We start from the raw sequence: 21,083 nt of genomic DNA on the forward strand, positions 1-21,083 counted from the left end.
CTATTTAAGAATGGTCATTTTCCTAAAAATATTTCCAATATTTAGGTTCTAGTTTTCCTAGTTTAGGTTCTATTTGCTTTTCTGTTTGGGGTTCGGAGAATGCAATAATAATGGCTTTTGTAATAATGAATAAAAATTAGTCTCCAAGGGCACCTGGGTGGCTTGGTTGGTTAAGCATCTGATTCGTGATTTCAGCTCAGGTCATGATCCCACCATTCCTGGCACTGAGCCTCACCTCAGTCTCTGCACTGCGAGCATGGAGCCTGCTTGGGTTCTCTCTCTCTCTCTCTCTCTCTCTCTCTCTCAAAATAAATAAACTTTAAAAAGTAAGTAAAAATTACTGTCTAAATATTAAACTTTAAGTCTGTGCATTGCTGCATAATAGAGAACTGTAGCCAAGAAAGTAGACTGGGTCAAATAAATTAATAAATTAATGTACATTCATCAGTGGATTACTATGCAGCCCCAAAAAATGATGTATATTTAAGGACAGTTTTATCCTTAATCCTGGGCAACTCCAGCCCATGCCTCAGGAGATAAGGCAGGGGGAAGCATGTTACTTCAAAATACCCCTCTGGCATGGCAGAAGTGCTGAACATCCTGAGCTAAGACACCATGAGCCCCTTCCTTTTTCTTGATTTCACGCTGCTTTCAAGATTCTAGTGAAGGGTCATTCAGTTGCCAGGAGCAGTTCCAGGACTGTTGCCTCTGGAGTCACACATGGGCCCAGTGTCCTCACAGAGTCCAGGAGGATGCCTGGCTTCTGTTGACCAGTGCGGTGTTTCTTTCAAGCCATTGTTTTAAAGTTTCACCATCAGAGTGGTCCTGACAACCTACACCGATTTGGGGGTGAATCCAAGTGTTTATACAGAGAACATCGCCATCTGAGTACCCTCATTTGAAATGCACACCCACACATACATATACACACGCACGCGCCTGCGCGTAGGGGCCCAGGTATGTATGGGTAATTCACATCAGGTCCCGGCAGCAACGGACCCCAGAACGGTGGAGCACGCTGTTAGGTTTGGCGCCAGATGGAGCCTGGTTGGCCCACTCCCCTAAGACGAGAGCCACGTGACAACAACCGACCAATCAGAAGCAGAGCTCCTACCCGGGCCCGCCTACCGTCCTCACTCCTTCAGCTGGCGCTGTAGCTAGATGGTGTCTTAGGACAACGATCTTGTGTCTCTGAGAGAGAATCTGGCATGATGGTCACCCCATCGTCCAAGGAGAAGGCACAGAAGCAACAGCAGGGTGAGATGACCCCTGCCCCTGGTGATGCCCGCGGGACCGGCAACCCCAGTCCCGGTGCCTCGGCCCCCTCAGTCTCCAGTGACCTGTCTCCATTGGGTGGTGGCGCCCCACACGGTGTTCCTGGCTGCCTTGGGCGCCATTTTGAGCACCGGAGCGGATCTGGAGCTGCCCCCCGCGAGCCATGAGGGAGCATGCCGACCTCTAGGGCAGCCGCGGTCCCCACGCAGAGCTGAGGCGTGTGGTGCCCCAAACGGGCCAGGGTCCTCGGGCCAGGGTCTCCAGACCTCATATGCGTGTGGCGTGGCCACCATGGGGCGAGCCACGTGGGGCTCTGGCCAGGCCGGCGGGCCCCGACCCAGACCGCGAACCCAGTGAACTGCTGTGGGAGGGAGCAGCCCGGCTGGGATGAGGCTGCCCAGGCTCAGAAGCCTCCGCGGCGCCGCTGTTTCCTGGGCTTCCCAAGCCTTAGTGCCCAGTATCCTTGTCTCCATTTTCTCCAGGGTCTCAGCCTAGCGGTCGCCGCCGTTCTCGGGTTTCTTCGTCGGGTCACGAATCCCGGCCGGGTCCTGCCCTCCGGAGTCAGGCCAAAGCAGCAGGTCCAGCTCTCCGCAGTCAAGCAGCCAGGCCTGGCCCTGCAGTCTTCAATGGTGATGCCCCACCGCCAGGCCCCGCCTTCCGCAACCATGCTTCTGGGTTGGGCGCTGCTTTTTGCAGTCTTTCATCTGCCCCAGGCCCTGCCCTGCGAGGTGGTGCTTCTGTGCCAGGCCGCGCTCTCCCGCGTCGTCATTCATCCACGTCAGGTCCTGCTTTCTGCCGCCGTGCATCTGAGCCAGGCCCGGTTGCCCCAGGGCGCCGTGCATCTCATTCATCCACGCCAGGTCCTGCTTTCCGCCGCCGTGCATCAGAGCCAGGCCCTGCTGCCCCAAGGCACCGCGCGCCCGCGACCGGGCCGGCTCCCCGCCGCCGCGCGTCCGCGACCGGGCCGGCTCCCCGCCGCCGCGCGTCCGCGCAGGTTCCTGCTCACAGCCGCCGTGTCTCCGCGCGGGGCCCTGCCCCAACCCCTGCTTCCCGTGGCCGTGCATCTAGGCCAGGCCCTGCTCTCCGCAGCCCTGCATCCGGGTCAGGCCCTGCCCTCCGAAGCAGAGCCAACCCGCTAGGCCCTGCCCTCCACAATGGCTGTGCACCTCCAGGCTACGTCCTCCGGAGCCACTCCACCCAGACTTCATACCCTAGAAGCCGTCCCTCTCTGCCTGTGCCTTCCGGCCTGAGTCCTTCTCCTGGGTTGGCCTCACAAGAATTTGTGAGCAACTCAAGCTCTCCTAATCCTGAGGTTCCAAGCCTTGATACCCAGCCCCGTTGGCATGCAGTCCGTATGCGGGCCTCCTCTCCCTCACCTCCTGGTAGGCTCTTCCCTTTCTCTGGGCAGAGTGATGAGGGCTCCTCCTCTTCCTCCTTCCCCTCCTCCGGGTCTCCTGGCCAGAGCTGCTGCTCCACCTCCACCTTCTCCAACTCCCTCTTCTCCTTCTCTTCCCCTTCTTCCTCCTCCTCTTCTTCCTCCTCCTCCTCCAATGATTTTTCTGACCAGTGTCCCTCTTCCCCAAAGTTTTGTGGCTTGGGCTCCATCTCCACTCCTAGTCCTGCAAGCCTCAGGCGTGCCTTACTGCCAGAGTTTGAAACCCTGAGCCCTCTCTCTTCAGGACAGCAGGTTGAAATAGGGAGCGTGCCTTCTCCCACTACACCCCCTGGGGTGTGAGCTACCATGAGTATATTCCTAAAACGACAAAAGGAATTAGCATGCACCCACTGACCTGAAGGGAGTGCCTGCTCTGCAGTTTCCTTTGAGGTTTATGAGTGTTCTAGCTATTAACCAACATTATGAGAAATTTTGTTGCTGTTTGCTGAGTAGTTTTGAAGCCTCTCCTTCCCATAACTGCACTACCTAGCATTTATCTGCTTTTGGCCCTTGATTTCAGGCCTGCTTTTTCCTCATAAAGGCCTGCCTTTGCCCCTGAGTTGAGATTGCCCTTTTCCAAGTTCCCTTTATAGAATGACGTTTTTGAATGAATACAATAAAAATGTTTGACTTCATTTTTAAGATGTGTTTTTTTGTCCAAATAACTGTTATTCCTTGTGGATTTAGAGGATTAAAGAAATTTGTTAGCATGCTAGCAAAACTCTTTGGAAGTGAGAGGGAATAAAATACTATCCTAGCAATTATTTATTCCTACTATCTAAAATGGAATTTTATCCAGGAAATTCCCATTTATATGCTATATACCCACTTAGCATAGGTGATTTGCAAACTTGGACAAGAAAAGGGAGTAGGATTCAACCCAAGGAGGGGTGATGGCGATATCCAAGGTCAGGAAGGAGACAGGATGTGATTATGTGGTTGTGTGTGTATGTGTGTGTGTGTACGTGTGTGTGTGTGTGTTGGGGGAAATATTCCTCCAAAGATGGGAGTAGGGAGTGTTGGAAGGAAGCCTCAGGAAGGAGGAGAAAAGCAGGAGTCTGGAGCACCAAGGAGGGAAGGTCTCAGTTTCTAGAAGAAGAAAGAATTTGTGTGGTGGGAAAGGGGGCTCCTGAGGTCTGTGTGGGGAAGGGGAAGGTCTCAGAGGGTGATTCAAAGTTAATGATGTGAAACTGGTTAAAAAGTGTGTTAATGGATAATCTCATTTAAAAAATGTGAGTAAATTTGTGAGCAGGTATAAGAGGGTGTGTGTATGTTTTTGTGTAGACATATTTGGAAATAACTGGATGGACATGCACCACCATTCTGTGAACAGGGTATATACAGTTTTTGGAATAACTGATATGATCTTTTATGTGCTATGTTTCATACCTCTATCATATTGCTAGTTCTATAGCGAAACTCAGTTGTTTTTCAAGAAGTTAAGTTGTGGAATCAATGGGAGAACACATTAAAGGAATGAAGTGAAAAAAAAAAAAATAAAACCAGCAAATGAACTCCATCTCCCTACTTTACCATATTTCTCCTCTCTTTGCTTTTCTTCTATATGGCCAATGGTATAGACCTGGCCAAGAAGGGCTGTCTTCCTGGGACCCACATTTTAGAGGTTCTTACCTAGGCCCTTTTCATGCTGTATTCAGACCATAGAGCTAGGAGTCCACAGAGATGATGGGATGTGCCCATCAGGTCCCAACACCCTGCAATTATTGTAGAAAATGCTTTAGGTTCCCTCATTCCCCAAGGCTGCTTCAGATTCTGTAGGGCCCTAAGGGAGTGAGGTCTGAGTCTGTGATATACATACTCTTAGGCCCAAAAGGTTACCAAGAGGCCACTGTTTGTAAAAATAAAAGGGTATACAAAGCTTGATGGTGTAGGCTGAGGTATTCTCAAGGTTAATTGTAAGATACCTCTTGGTGTAGGACATAGCTGGCAATGGGAAGAGATCAAGGACATGGGCCAAAGACCTTAATTTGTACTTTTGCCCCAGACACACTACAAATGTTAGTGACTGGCCTGTGTGTATAATTACCTCTCTAGCCCAGCCCCAGAGATTTAGAGACATTCAGGGATATATATCTAGGAACCCACACCTTGTCCCTGGAGGTGGCTCTGACTACAAAACACCCCCTATTTATCTAAGATGTTGGGGGAAACATTAGTTCAGGTCCTAGGTCTGGTTCCTTCCTACAGTGAGTCAGCATTCAGTGAGCTGAATCAGAGGTGCCACTACCCTACTGCATACTAGTGTTTTGGTGGATCTCCTGGGCATTTGATCTGCTTGGGAGTGGACCTTAATCCAGTGTCCTTAGTTTAAGCCCACCACACTAAAATGTATATAGCTCCTATTGACCACAGGCTCTTCATCCTTCTCTTGACCTTTGGTCTTTCTAACACTCCCTCTTTCTGAAAGTACCAAATGCCATCACAGAGTAGACCTCTGTGTTACAGAATATAAAGGATGATTCTTTTTTTAATGTTAGTGTTTTTTTAAGTTTGTTTATTTTGAGAGAGAGAGGAAGAGAGAGAATCCCAAGAAGACTCCTCACTCTCAACGCGGAGCCCAACATGGGGCTTGAACTCACAAACCACAAGATCATGACCTGAACCAAAATCAAGAGTCAGACGCTTAACCGACTGAGCCACCAGGTGCCCCTGTGAAGGATAATTCTTAAGATTTCATATTACTTGACCTTTTGGCAGCAATTTGACACCTTTGATCACTTCCTTGATACATGTTCTTCCTTAGTCTTTAAAGACTGTTCTCTTTGTGTTCACCCACATTCTCCTATATTTTTCTCATTTTCCACACCTCTAAGTATTAGAATGCCCAGGGCCTCAGTTTTTTGCCTTTTCCCCTGTATACATCTACTTCCTAGGGGATCCCATCTAGTCTCATTCTTTAAATATTGTTTTAAGCTGGTGAATCAAAATATTGTATATCTATTCCCACCCATTCCCTTGTACTCCAGTCATGTATATACAGCTACCTAATCGACTTTTCCATTTCAGATGGCTAAAAGGCATATCAAACTTCAGTAATATGGAGTTATGTCCAGTAGAAATAGAATGCTAGCCACACATGTAACTTACCATTTTCTACTAGCTAAATTAAAAAATGTATAAAGAAATACATGACCTTAACTTTAATAATTTATTTAATTCTATCTATCCAATATCTATCTATCTATCTATCTATCTATCTATTTTTTTCTAAAAAATCTCAATAATTTAAACATGTAAATATTGAGATTTTTTTTTACTTAATCTTCAAAGGCTGATATGTAATTTACACTTACAGTATATCTATGTTCAGACCAGCCACATTCCAAGTGCTCAAAATAGCAACAAGTGTGGACATCTGTGTACAGCACAGTCTAATTTCCTTAGCCTCTCTTGTTCATTTCCTGTTGAATGATAATTCCACCTCCAGCAATTTCTCATAATTGTGGCATCCTATCAAGAGAGCCCTGAGGTGTCAGTTTTGAGGGTTCACAAAGGCTATGATGCTTCTAGCACCTTTAGTGCCTCTTGAGCTGGGCCCCTTGCACTTGCTTGATATAAAAAGGGCAAAAACCCTGTGAGTTTCTGCTGTTCTTTCTGGTGAGTTGGCTAGTTTGTGGTTCTATTATCAAGTTATTTAGAGGCTGTGCCATCACTTTTTTTTCCTCCTGCACAGACACTGGTACCATGTAGGTAATATGACTGGTGGTGATTTGTCCTCATCTACTTGAAGTTTGGGGTTTTTAAGGGATGTCTTGTAACCTAGATTTTTTGAAAATATTATCTGTTCATTTTGCTTTTCTCTCCAGTTGCTCTGTTTTTATGTGTTTGGAGAGATTGAAAAACTACATAGCCACCGCTGCCACCATCTTCCCAGAACCTCTACCACCAAGTGTCCTTACTCCTTGAAAAGTATGTCACCTCCTCCTTAGGTGTTGCTGCAATGTCTGCTGATAACAATGTGTATAGTCAACCCTTTGGTGGCTCTCAAAGGAACACAATGGGAATCATCATCTGTACTAAACTGGAGTAAAAGGAAAAAAAGTTTTAAATTTAGGAATCAGAACAAAAACCTATTGGGCATGCCACTAAAAATCTTTAGAACTAAAGGAAACATTTTTTGGGAATACATTTCAAAAGCTTTAACTTTGTCATCATACTTTGTTGACTCACAAGACAGAACGAGGAAGACCACTCCAGATTGGTAAGTGGCAGTCTTAATAAGCAAGGGAACTTACTTATGAGGCTGGTCTTGGGCAGCTGCAAGATGAGTATATCTCCTCAGCTGCCCACAGGAATCTTAGTAGTTTATATAGAAGCCTGAACTGGGTTCAGTCACATATACTGGCCAGTTGGTCTCAACAACACATTGCTCTCTAAGGCTGCATTCTTTTTTAAAAAAAATGTTTATCTTTTTGAGAGAGAGAGAGAGAGAAAGAGAGAGCAGGGGAGGGACAGAGAGAGAGGGAGACCCAGAATCCGAAGTGGGCTTCAGGCTCTAAGTTGTCAGCACAGAGCCTGACAAGGGGCTTGAACTTTTGAACCGCAAGATCAGGACGTGAGACGAAGTCCGAAGCTTAACCAACTGAGCCACCCAGACATCCTTCTAAGACTGCAGTCTTGGAAATGCCTCCAGCTATGGGAATGGTAGGCAAAACATATTTTCCAAGGACGGGGTGGGGGTGAAGAGCCTCTGATTTACCAGGACCAGCTCATCTGTCAGCTAGTGGTCTCTTGATTACCCCATCCAACACACTTATTCCCGAAAAATTCTACAGATGACCAAATACTGGAACAAGAAGTAGACAATTTTACTACAACAATTCTCATAATCTCCTGATATCAGAGAGACTACACTTGTTACCATTTAATTTTTTTTATGTTTATTTATTTTTGAGAGAGAAAGAGAGAGAGCACGAGCACGAGCACGAGCGGGGGAGGGGCAGAGAGCGAGGGAGACAGAATCTGAAGCAGGGTTCAGGCTCTGAGCTGCCAGCACAGAGCCCGACGCCGGGCGTGAACCCACAAGCCGGGAGATCATGACCTGAGCCAAAGTCGGATGCTCAACCAACTGAGCCACCCAGGTGCCCCCATTTATTCCCATTTTAAAGATGTGGAAATTAATGCTCAGAGAAATTTTTGTGACTCTTGAGATCTCATTGCTAGTAGGGTTGGGTCTGGGGTCAGAATTCTTAGATTTTAATTCTGGTTTTCCTATTAACTCACTGTTGTTCCTGGACAAGTTAGTTAACCTGGGATCCTAAATTTCCTCATTTGTCAGTTAGGAACAATAAAAATGCATCCCCCCTAGATTGTTGTAAGGATTAAAATGGGTGGTGTGTGTTAAGTGTTTCTAACAGTGTCTGGCACATTGTGAGTGACTGGTAAAGATCTTATTCTGATTAGGATTATGATAATGTACCCAGATACTTCTGACTCCAACAGCTTTAACACCTTACTGATGTTTCCCAATCAATAATACTTTATTTTTTATTTAAAATTTTTTTGTATTTAAAAAAGTTTTTTAATGTTTAGTTGTTTTTGAGAGAGAGAGAGAGAAAGAGAGACAGAGTACAAGCAGGGGAGGGGCAGAGAGAGAGGGAGACACAGAATCTGAAGCAGGCTCCAGGCTCCAACCTGCGAACCATGAAATCATGACCTGAGCTGAAGTCAGACACTCAACCAACTGAGCCACCCAGGTGCCCCTTTACTTTTTTAATTTGAGAGAGACAGAGAGAGAGAGAGAGAACACAAGAGGGGGAGAGGGGCAGAGGGAGAGAGAGAATCTCAAGCAGACTCCCAGGCCCAGCTCAGAGCCTGATGCAGGGCTCAATCCCACAGCATTGGAATCAGGACTCAGCCGCTATCAAGAGTTGGACACAGCTGACTGAACCACCCTCGAACCCCACCAATCAATAATACTTTAAAATCACAGGGGCACCTGGGTGGCTCAGTCGGTTGAGCATCCAACTTCAGCACAGGTCATGATATAATGGTTCATGAATGAGTTTGAGCCCCTCACCAGAGTTTCTGCTATCAGTGCAGAGCCTGCTTCAGATCCTCTGTCTCCATATCTCTCTGCCCCTCCCCTGCTCTCTCTCTCTCAAAAATAAACTTACAAAAAAAAAAAAAAAAAGACAGGATCCAATCCTGGCTCTCATTATCCATTTCAAAGACATTAGACATTAGACATTTCAAAGACAGGGGCGCCTGGGAGGCTCAGACAGTTATGTGTCCAACTCTTGATTTCAGCTCAGAACATGATCTCTCAGAGATCGATCCCCACATCAGGCTTTGCTCTGAGTGTGGACCCTGCTTGAGATTTTCTTGCTCTTTCATGGCCCCTCCCCTGTTCATGCTCTCTCTCTCTCTCAAAATAAATAAATATTTTTATTTTTAATGTTTTATTTATATTAGAGAGAGAGAGCGAGTGCAAGTGGGGGAGGGGCAGAGAGAGAAGGAGACACAGAATCCTAATTGGGCTCCAGGCTCTGAACTGTCATCACAGAATCCCACGTGGGGTTCGAACTCAGGAACCTTGAGATTATGACCTGAGCTGAAGTTGGATACTTAATTGACTGAGCCACCCAGGCGCCCCAATAAATAAACATTTTTTAAAAATGGAAAAGACAAATCATTATTGTACTTACTTAATAATATGAACACATTTCCACAGACTATTGAGCAAAATTTTTGCCAATGCCAGAAGTCACTGCATACAAACTTAAAAAACAAAGTGTTTACCTTCCAAGGTACAAACTCTATGAATTTAATAAATTTGAACTTGAAGTAGTTATATAAATGCTTATGAGGAAAGTAGTTTTCTTCCAAGCACATTTTTTTAAGTATATTCAAGTTAGTTAGTATACAGTGTAGTTGTGGCTTCAGGAGTAGAAACCAGTGATTCATTTCTTACATATGAAACCCAGTGTTCATCCTGAAAAGTGCCCTTCTTAATGCCTATCACCCATTTAACCTACCCTCACACCCACCCCCCGCCAGCAACACTCAGTTTGTTCTCTATATTTAAGAGTCTCTTATGGTTTGTCTCCCTCTCTGTTTTTATCTTATTTTGTCCTTCCCTTTCCCTGTGTTCATCTGTTGAATTTCTCAAATTACACATATGAGTGAAATCATATGATATCTGTCATTCTCTAACTTATTTAACTTGGCATAATACCCTCCAGTTCCATCTGTGTCATTGCAAACAGCAAGATTTCATTCTTTTTTATTACCAAGTAGTAATCCAGTGTGTGTGTGTGTGTGTGTGTGTGTGTGTGTGTGTGTGTGTGTGTACATACGTCACATTTTAATCCATTCATCAGTTGATGGACATTTGGGCTTTTTCCAAATTGTTGGCTATTGTTGATAGTGCTGCTATAAACATTGTGGTGCATGTGCCCCTTTGAATCAACGTTTTTGTATCCTTTCGATAAATTCCTAGTAGTGCAATTGCTGAGTTGTAGGATAATTCTATTTTTAATTTTTTGAGGAACAACCACACTGTTTTCCAGGGTTGCTATACCAGCTTGCATTCCCAACATCTCTGCACATCCTCGCCAACATCTGTTGTTGCCTGAGTTGTTAATTTTAGCCATTCTGACAGGTGAGAGGTGGTATCTCATTGTGGTTTTGATTTGTACTTCCCTGATGATGAGTGATATTGAGCATCTTTTCATGTGTCTGTTAGCCATCTGGATGTCTTCTTTGGAAAAGTGTCTATTCATGTCTTTCCCCCATTTCTTTACTGGATTATTTATTTTTTGGATGTTGAGTTTGGTAAGTTCTTTATATATTTTGGAGACCAACCCTTTATCCAATATGTAATTTGAAAATATCTTCTCCCATTCCATCAGTTGTCTTTTAGTTTTGTTGATTGTTTCCTTTGCTGTGCAGAAGCTTTTTATCTTGATGAGGTCCCAATAGTTTATTTTTGCTTTTATTTCTCTTGCCTCTGGAGCTATGTCAAGTAAGAAGTTGCTGCGGCCTAGGTCAAAGAGGTTGCTGCCTGTTTTCTCCTGTAGGATTTTGATGGTTTCCTATCTCACATTTAGGTCTTTCATATATTTTGAATTTATTTTTGTCTATAGTGTAAGAAAGTGGGGCACCTGGGTGGCACAGTCAGTTAAGCGACCGACTTCAGCCAGGTCACGATCTCGCGGTCCGTGAGTTCGAGCCCCGCGTCAGGCTCTGGGCTGATGGCTCAGAGCCTGGAGCCTGTTTCTGATTCTGTGTCTCCTCTCTCTCTGCCCCTCCCCCGTTCATGCTCTGTCTCTCTCTGTCCCAAAAATAAATAAACGTTGAAAAAAAAAATTTAAAAAAAAATATAGTGTAAGAAAGTGGTCCAGTTTCATTCATCTGCATGTTGCTGTCCAGTTCTCCCAGCACCATTTGCTAAGGAGACTTTTTTTCATTGTATACACTTTCCTGCTTTGTCAAAGATTAGTTGGCCATATATTTTCAAGTCCATTTCTGGGTTCTCAATTCTGTTCCATTCATCTATGTGTCTGTTTTTGTGCCAGTACCATACTGTCTTGATGGTTACAGCTTTGTAATACAGGTTAAAATCTGGGATTGTGATGCCTCCAGCTTTAGTTTTTTTTTTTTTTTTTCAACATTACTTTGGCTATTTGGTTCCATACAAATTTGTGGGTTGTTTGTTCTAGCTCTGTGAAGAATGCTGGTGTTATTTTGATAGAGATTGCATTTATTGTGTAGATTGCTTTGGGTAGTATCGAGACTTTAATAATTTTTGTTCTTTCAATCCATGAGCATAGAATGTTTTTCCATTTCTTCGTGTCATCTTCAATATCATTCATAAGCTTTCTATAGTTTTCAGTGTACAGATCTTTTACCTCTTTGGTAAGGTTTATTCCCAGGTATTCTATGGTTTTTGGTGCAATTGTAAATGGGATAAGTTCCTTGATATCTCTTTTTGTTGCTTCATTATTGGTGTATAGAAATGCAACCAATTTCTGTACATCGATTTTATATCCTGTGACATTGCTGAATTCATGTATAGGCTCTAGAAGTTTTTTAGTGGAGTCTTTCAGGTTTTCTACATTGAATATTGTGTCATCTGTGAAGAGTGAAACTTTGACTTCTACTTTGCCAATTTGGGTGCCTTTTATTTTTTTTGTTGTTGTCTGATTGCTGAAGCTAGGACTTCCAACACTATGTTGAACAACATTGGTGAGAGTGGACATCCGTGTCATGTTCCTGACCTCAGGGGGAAATCTCTCAGTTTTTCCCCATTGAGGATGATATTAGCTGTGGGCCTTTTGTATATGGCTTCTATGATGATGAAGTATATTCCTTCTATCCCTACTTTCTTGAGGGTTTTTTTTTTAACAAGAAAGGCTGCTGTATTTTGTCAAATGCTTTTTCTGCATCTATTGAAAGATCATATGGTTCTTATCCCTTTTTCTATTAATGTGGCATATCATATTGATTGATTTGCAAATTTTGAACTAGCCATACAACCCAGGAATGAATCCCACTTGATCGTAATGAATAATTATTTTAATGTACTGTTGAATTTGCTTTGATAGTATCTTGTTGAGAACTTTTGCATCCATGTTCATCAGGGATATGGGCCTGTAATTCTCCTTTTTAGTGGGGTCTTTGTCTGGTTTTGGAATCAAGGTAATGCTGACTTCATAGAATGAGTTTGGAAGCTTTCTTTCCATTTTTATTTTTTGGGACACTTTGAGGAGAATAGGTATTAACTCTGCTTTAAATGTCTCATAGAATTCCCCTGGGAAGGCGTCTGGCTCAGGACTCTTATTTGTTGGGAGATTTTTGATAACTAATTCAATTTCTTTGCTGGCTTGGGTATGTTCAAATTTTCTATTTCTTCCTGTATGAGACTGATAATGTGTTAATGTCTAGGAATTTGTCCATTTCTTCCAGATTGTCCAGTTTGTTGGCGTATAATTTTTCATACTATTCTCTTTTAATTGTTTGTATCTCTGTGATGTTGGTTGTGATCTCTCCTCTTTCATTTGTGATTTTATCTATTTGGGTCCTTTTTCTTTTCTTTTGAAAAGTCTGGCTAGGGATTTATCAAGTTTGTTTATTCTTTCAAACTAACCAGCTCTTACTTTCATTGATGTGTTCTACTGGTTTTGTTTTTGGGATTCTATATCATTAATTCTGTTCTACTCTTATTATTTCCCCTTCTGCTGGATTTCAGTTTGATTTGCTGCTCCTTTTCTAGATCCTTGAGATGTAAGGTTAGGTTGTGTACTTGGGACCTTTCTTGCTTCTTGAGATAGGTCTGAGTTCAATGTATTTTCCTCTTAGGACTGCCTTTGCTGCATCCCAAGTGTTTAGACTGTCGTGTTTTCATTTTCATTTTTTCCATGTATTTTGTAATTTCTTCTTTAATTTTCTGGTTAACCCATTCATTCTTTAGTAGGATGTTCTTTAACCTCCATGTATTTGGGGGCCTTCCAAATTTTTTCTTGTGGTTGATGTCAACTTTCATAGCATTGTGATCTGAAAATAGGTGTGGTATGATCTCAATCATTTTCATACCTGTTGAGGGCTACTATGTGACCCAAAATGTGATTTATTTAGGAAAATGTTTCATGTGCACTTGAGAAGAATGTGTATTCTGCTGCTTTAGGTTGAAATGTTCTGAATATATCTGTTAAATCCATCTGGTCCAATGTGTCATTCAGAGCCATTGTTTCCTTACTGATTTTTCCACCTAGATGACCTGTCCATTGTTGTAGGTGGAGTATTAAAGTCTCCTACAATTATGGTATTATTATGCATAAGTTTGTTTATGTTTGTGATTAACTGATTTATATATTTGAGTGTTCCACATTGGGTCCATAAATATTTACACTGTTAGCTCTTCTTGATGGGTAGACCTCTCATTTATGATATAATGCCCTTCTTCATCTCTTGTTACAGTCTTTTTTTTAAATCTAGTTTCTCTGATATAAGTATGGCTACTCTGGCTTTCTTCTCATGTCCATTTTCATGATAGATGGTTCTCCATCCCCTCACTCTCAACCTGCAAGTGTCCTCAGGTCTAATATGAGCCTCATGCAGGCAGCATACAGATGAATCTTGTTGTTGTTTTTTTTTAAATCCATTCTGATACCCTGTGTTTTTTGATTGGGGCATTTTGTCCATTTACATTCAGTGTGATTATTAAAAAATACAAATTTAATGCCACTGTGTTATCTGTAGATTTCATGTTTGTGGTGGTGTTCTCTGGCCCTTTGTAGTCTTTGAGGCATTCCATTTACAGAGTCCCCCTTAGGATCTCTTGCAGGGCTGGTTTAGTTGTCACAAACTCCTTTAGTTTTTGTTTGGGAAAGTCTTTATCTCTCCTTCTATTCTGAATGACAGCCTTGCTGGATAAAGGATTCTTGGCTGTATATTTTTCTGATTAAGGACATTGAATATTCCCTGCCACTCCCTTCTGGCCTGCCAAGTTTCAGTGAACAGGTCTGCTACTACCCTTATGTGTCTACCCTTGTAGGTTAAGGACATTCTGTCCCTAGCTGGTTTCAGAATTCTCTCTTTATATTTGTATTTTGCCAGTTTCACTGTGATATGTCATGCTGTTGACCTGCTTTTGTTGATTTTGAAGGGATTTCTCTGTGCCTTTTGGACTTGGATGTCTGTTTCCTTCCCCAGATTAGGGAAGTTTTCCACCATAATTTCTGCAAATATACCTTCTGCCCCTTTATCTCACTCTTTTTTCTTCTGGGGCTTCTATCATTCAGATATTATTTCATTTAATAGAATCACTTAGGTCTCTAATTCTCCCCTCATGATCGTAGTTATTTCCTTTCCTTTTTTTTCAGCTTTATTATTGTCCATAATTTTATCTTCTGTTTTACCTATTCTCTCCTCTGCTTCCTCCAACCTTGTTGTCACTGTATCTAGTTTATTTTGAATCTCAGTTATAGAATTTTTTAATTTATCCTGATTAGTTCTTAGGTCTTTGATCTCTGCAGCAAGAGTTTCTCTGGTGTCTTGTATGCTTTTTTCAAGCCCAGCTATTAGTCTTATGACTGTTATTCTAAATTCTTGTCTAGATATATTTCTTTTTTAAGTTTTTTTTTTTATTATTTATTTTTGACAGGGAGAGAGAGACAGAACATGAGTAGGGGAGGGTCAGAGAGAGGGAGACACAGAATCCTAAGCAGGGTCCAAGCTCTGATCTGTCAGCACAGAGCCCAATGCGGGACTCAAACTCACAGACTACGAGATCATGACCTGAGCTGAAGTCGGATGCTCAACCGACTGAGCCACCCAGGCGCCCCTAGATATTTTGTTTATATCTGTTTTGAGCAATTCTCTGGCTATGATTTTTTCTTAAACTTTCTTTTGGGGAAATTCCTCCATTTTGTCATTTTGGCTAAGTTTCTCTCTTTTGAATGTTTTAAAGGCTTGTTATGTTTCCTGCACCTGAAAGTACTACTATATTAAAAAGGGGTCATACACTGTCCAAGGCCTGGCACTTCCAGAAGTGTTTTTGGTGTATGTTGTGTTAATTGTGGTTTTGCATTTTGGCTGCTCTATCTCACTGGTCAGTCCTCTGCAGAGCTCCTCCTTGCTTGTAGAGGTGGAGTGTTTGGGCCTTCAACCAGGTGTGCTGTGATTCGTTTGTTGTAGTAACCCTGGGAGAAAAAAGGAAAGGGGGGGGGAGCCTTATCCTATAAATAGAGAAAAATAAAAGTGAGAACAGAAAACCAAACAGAGACTCAAAAAACTATAAAGCTAAATGGAGAGACAGAGAAAGGAAAATAAAGAAGAAGAAAAAGAAAAGGTGGAAAAAGAATAAAGATTTATATATATTATATCAGAAACTATGAGCCTGATTCCAAAAGAAAAAAAAAAGATGGAGGAAATAATAATAAAAGAGAAAAAAGTGTCTGTTAGTGCCCAGGAGTCGTGGCTGTGCTGGTCTGGAGGAGAGGGGCTCTGTTGGTTTTGTCAGTTTTGCTCTAGTAAGTAAGCAGTTGCCAGGCACAAAGGGGAACGGTTTGGTGTAAACTTGTCCTACCTCCACTGGAAGCTGCTGTGCTCCTCTCTCAAGCCCCACCATGTTGGTATTGGGGAAAAACATGGCATCACCCTAATCTCTCCTCCCCAGACGGGGTGTCTCAACCCTCACTATTCAGGCAGCCCTCACCGAATAGCAAGGGCAGTCAGTTTGCCCTGCTCCACAGTTCTCCAGAACCTTCTAGGCACTTGGCTGGGATTCAAAACCTGAAGTCTTAAAGGACCCAGCTCGATGCAGCTATTCTCCCCTGTTCTGGAGTAGTGCCAGCCTGCCCTGCTGATAAAAGGCCTTTGGTTGGCACCTACAGGGTCTTTTGTCCTTGGAGAGGCAATAAACCCTCTTCCCAAAGTAGTCCAGGAAGGGGACTGTTCTCTTCAGGTTTGCCCCTGAGATGGCTACATTGCTCTATACACTCCAGCCGACTCTGTCCTCCCCAGGAGTCCATGCCATGGCTCCCGGGTTGCTCCAGAGAAAGTTGCACACTTCCTAAGGCTGTAAACAAGAAACTGGTACTCTCTGTTTTTCTTGTTCCCCAGTCTGTTGCCCAGAGAGGTTTTCCTCTTGTGCTAACTCGATGCTACACTTCCACAACCCCTCTTTCTTTCTCTCCCTTTTTCTCTCCACAGAAAGGGTTCCCTCCCCTCCGTGCCTATGCCATTTTATCTCCCCCAATTCACATACTCGCACCTCGGTCCTGCCAAGCTGTCTCCTTCCAACTTCGGAGATCCTTCTGCCACTCCACAGATCGATTTCCTCAGTGTTCCAAGTGATCTGACCACAATATAGCTGTGAATGAGGAATAAGGAAAATCCCGGTTCCCCTACTTCTTCACCATTTTAACTCCCTCCCCCCTCCAGGCACCACTTTCATCTTAATTCATTTTAATAGCTGAATAAAATGTGCCTGTGATTAATGTTATTGACTGCAAGTTGTTTTTGCACATTATATGGTATTCAGATATACCAGATAACAATCATCATACATTTATATGTTAATTACTGTTTTAATATTTATGCATACACCCTTAATCCACAGAATAGACCTTGGAAATAGGTGCTCATATTGAGCCCATTTTTACAGATAAGCAAGTTTAGGAACAGAGATTACATAAGATATGAAGGAAAAACACATTGAAAACTCTGTCATGGTCATGGTCCATTGCAAAGTTATGAACTTCCTTTTTGAAATAAACAGCATGATATGTTCCTACACAGAGTAATACTGTTCTGCCAAGTGTAAAATGATAGTTTAGACACATTCATCTGCTGCTGTTTATTATTAGAAATGGTTCTGTTTTTGTATTGTGTAAAATTATCCACCTAAACTTTGAATGGAAGGTAAAAAATTCCAGCTCAATAACCATTAATTCAAAGACACATGTAAAAATGATCATAGCAATAAATTATAATTTTTTGTGCAGGTAAATTTAATCTACCTAGAATCAGGAAAAGGAAACAGGACAGCAACATTACTGGCCTCTTCTTGAGAATTCCTGTGCCATCTCTATTATAATGAAAAGATGTAGCTTCCCTTTGTGTCCCTGCATACTAGTGCTGTCCAATCTCCAGAAAGCATGAACTGGGAAAAGGGAGGTAAAAGGCTTATCTCAGGGTCCTGCATCACTCAAAGCTGGGCTGAGTTTTACCCCAGGCTTCTATTTTGGTGAGAAAATAGGAAATACCAAAAAGACCTTCTGGAGTCTTTCCCTGAAAATTTCTTCTTATCAACTACTATGCTGTACAGGGCTGGCTTCATGGCATGTGACCAGTGCAGTTGCATAGGCCCCTGCTTGGTTTAATGATCTACTGCCACTGTCTTGAAATTCTTAATGATATTTAAACAAGGGACTCCATATTTCATTTTGTACTATGCCCTGAAAAATACATAGCCAGTTCTAATACCATATTAAACAGATTTTCAAAGAATTTCTGGGCAAGCAGAGTCCCAGGAAATGTTGTTGGTGGCTTGAATTAAAACAAATGATGCCATAACAGTGAGCACAAGGTTGTATTCAAGCATATCTTTTTATTTTGATGCTTTGCCATCTTGGGGCCCTACTTACACTGAAAGGGACTGCCCCTCCCAGGGTTAGCTCGTTCCTAGGAAAAATACTTCTTCAACATGCAGACCAGCCAATCCAAACTCACACCCAAACAACCTCCTTTGTCAGGCTGTTACGCTGTCACTCTTGGGATACTATTCTTCTGCCTTAATCACCTGGAGGCAAGGTATCAGACAACTAAGGACAGTTTCTATGCCCCAAAGCCCACTGAACTTATTCAAATTAGCCAATCCTAAACCTGCTTACCATACCTTGCCTGTTCTTTTCTGCAAAAACCATAATAAAGCCTCTTGCCCAGATTTCCCACCTCTCTCTTGCTGGTGATGCTGGTGCCTCCCTTTGGCCCTGCTTGGCATGGTGTGCCTGCTCCTCTTGGGAACTGTGAGCAACAAACTGTCTTTCCAATGGCAATTATCTCTTGATCTGTTGGCCTCAATATACATGAATGATAATAAAACCCACATTTTAAAACAAGGCTAATGTAAACTTCAGAGGGCACTGGGATCACACAGTCCTAGGTTTGGAAAATGCCCACACCTCTCGTTTATTGTGTGACTTTGAGCAAATTATTTAACTTCTTTGAACTTCAGTCACCTCATATGTAAATTGGGGATGATAATGGTATTACAACTAATCCATCATTTGAGAGATATACCTGTCCTGATCCTGCCCATCCATCAACCCCTAGCCGTGATTTAGGGTTCTTCCTCTGTGTTCCCAGAGCTCCTTGTTCTTAACGTTATCAGAGCTTTCCCTTTCCTTTTAAGGTCTTTTTAAAAAACAGCTTAATTGAAGTATAATTGAGATAAAACAAATGAGCATATTTAAATGTACTCTTTGGTAAAGTTGGTTGTATGTATATTCCCATGAAACTATAGCCACAGTCAAGTTAATAAACAAATACATTACCCCAGAAAGTTCCCTCATGTCCTTCCCCACCAGGCCCCATTCATGGGCAACTACTGGCCTGCTTTCTGTTATTAAATATTGGTTTACATTTCTGGAGTTTTATATAAATCAAAATATATAATATAATCTTACTTCTATCTTGTCTCTTTCACTCAGCATAATTATTTTGAGATTCATCCATGTTGTGTGTATCAATAGTTAATTCTTTTTACTGATGAGTGGTATGCCATTGTGCAGATATACCACAATTTGTTTATTCAAAAACACGTAGATGGATATTTAATTTGTTTTCATGTTTTGGTTGTGCAAGTAAAGCTTCTGTGACCATTTATGTACAACCTTTTTGATAGACATGCTTTCTTTCTCTTGGGGAAATATCAAATGGTGAAATATCTGGGTCATGTGGTAAATACATGTTTAACTTTTTCAGAAACTGTGAAATTACTTTCCAAACTGTTTAGACCATTTTATTTTCCTCTGGAAGCAGGAATTCAGTTCCTCCACATTATTGCTAACATTTGGTAAAGATAAGACATTTAAATTTTAGATATTCTAATAGGTGTGTAGTGGTATTTCATTTCGTTTTTAATATACATTTCCCTATGACTAATGATGTTGAATATCTTTTCAAGTGCTGGTTTGTTAAAACTTTTGGCAATTATTTATTGGGCTGTTTGTTTACTTTGAGCTTTGGGAGTTCTTTATATATTCTGGATATGAGTCTTCTGTCAGATATGACATTAGCAAATATCTTCTCCCACTCCAAAAGACTCTTCATAGTGTATTTTGAAGGTTATAAATTCTTAATTTTAGTGAAGTCCAGTTTATCAATTTCTTCTTTAATGGATCATGTTTTTAGTATATCTGGGAAATCATTTACTAACTTAAGATCACAAAGATTTTCTCATATTTTCCTTCTAGAAATTTTATAGTTTTAACAGTTACATTTAGTTTTTAAATCTATTTTGAGTTAATTTTGGGGTATTGTTAAGGTATAGATCAACATTAAGTTTGAATTTTGGTATATAGGTAACCACTGGTTCCAGGACCATTTGTTGAAAAGACTAACCTTTTCCCATTGAATTAATTGCCTTTATAGTTTTGTTAGAAACCAATCAACCATGTATGTGTTTTTCTGGACTCTATGTTCTATTACATTGAATATCCAAGAGTCAGTACCACACTATCTTGATTATTATTAGTTTACACTAAGTTTTGAGGACAGTTTCTTCTTCTTCAAAGTTGTTTTTGGCTATTCTAGCTTTCTGTAATTTTTTTATAAATTTTATAGTTGATTTGCCAATTTACATCAAAAGAATACCCCAATTTTATTGAAGTATAATTTCAGATACAACAAACTATATATATTTAAAGTACACAGTTTGATATATTTTGACATAAGTATACACCCATAAACCATCACCACAATCAAAATTTTCCTCCTGTCTAATTATAATTCCTCCCTCCTTTCTTTCCCATCCTCCTGCCCTGTTCCTGGGCAATCAATCATCTATAGTTTGTCACTACAGATTAGTTTGAATTTTCTAAAATTTTATATAAATGGAATCATATAGTAAGTATACTTTTTGTTTTGTCTTCTTTGATTCAGCATAAATATTTTGGGATTTATTCATGTTACATGTATCAAGAATTTACAGCTTTTATTGATGAGTAGTAGTAAATTTATATACCAAGATTTATCTATTTACCTGTTGAAAGACATTTGTGTTCTTTCCAATTTTTAGATATTATGAATAAAACTAGTATGACTATTTTTGTATATCTTTAAATGGGCATATGCTTTCATTTCTTGTGAGTGAATACCTAAGGAGGTGATTGGCTGGGTCATATAGTAGATACATGTTTAATTTTGTAAGAAACTGCCAGAATAGTTTCCAAAGTGGTGGTATCATTTTGCATTTCTATCACCAATGTATAAGATTTCCAGTTGCTTTATATTTTTGCCTACACTCAGTGTGGTCAGTCTTTTTAAAATTCTCATAGTCTGATAGCTGTGTAGTGTTATCTAATTGTGATTCTAATTGGGCAGAAGACATGAACAGACATTTTTTCCAAAGAAGACATCCAGATGGCTAACAGACACATGAAAAGATGCTCAACATCACTCATCATCAGGGAAGTACAAATCAAAACTACAATGAGATATTACCTCACAAATGTCAGAATGACTAAATGTTACAACACAGGAAACAACAAATGTTGTGGAGAAAGGGGAACCCTCTTACTTGTTGTTGGTGGAATGCAAACTGGTGCAGCCACTCTGGAGAATGGTATGGAGGTTCCTCAAAAGTTAAAAATAGAACTACCGTATGACCCAGCAATTGCACTAC

The 21,083-nt window shown here is 41.5% G+C and overlaps 1 protein-coding gene across 1 annotated transcript; it reads left to right on the plus strand.

Moving 5' to 3' along the window:
* Positions 1–1,211: 1,211 nt before the first annotated feature.
* On the plus strand, positions 1,212–3,345 carry EZHIP (EZH inhibitory protein). Its single transcript, XM_040468944.1, has 2 exons — positions 1,212–1,353; positions 1,734–3,345. Exons 1-2 carry the CDS (start codon positions 1,212–1,214, stop codon positions 3,008–3,010), a joined length of 1,419 nt encoding a protein of 472 aa, XP_040324878.1. The 3' UTR covers positions 3,011–3,345.
* The last annotated feature ends 17,738 nt before the right edge of the window (positions 3,346–21,083 follow it).

This window comes from Herpailurus yagouaroundi, unplaced genomic scaffold (genome assembly GCF_014898765.1).
Source record: "Herpailurus yagouaroundi ecotype Mexico unplaced genomic scaffold, PumYag 67793, whole genome shotgun sequence".
Classification (NCBI taxonomy): domain Eukaryota; kingdom Metazoa; phylum Chordata; class Mammalia; order Carnivora; family Felidae; genus Herpailurus; species Herpailurus yagouaroundi.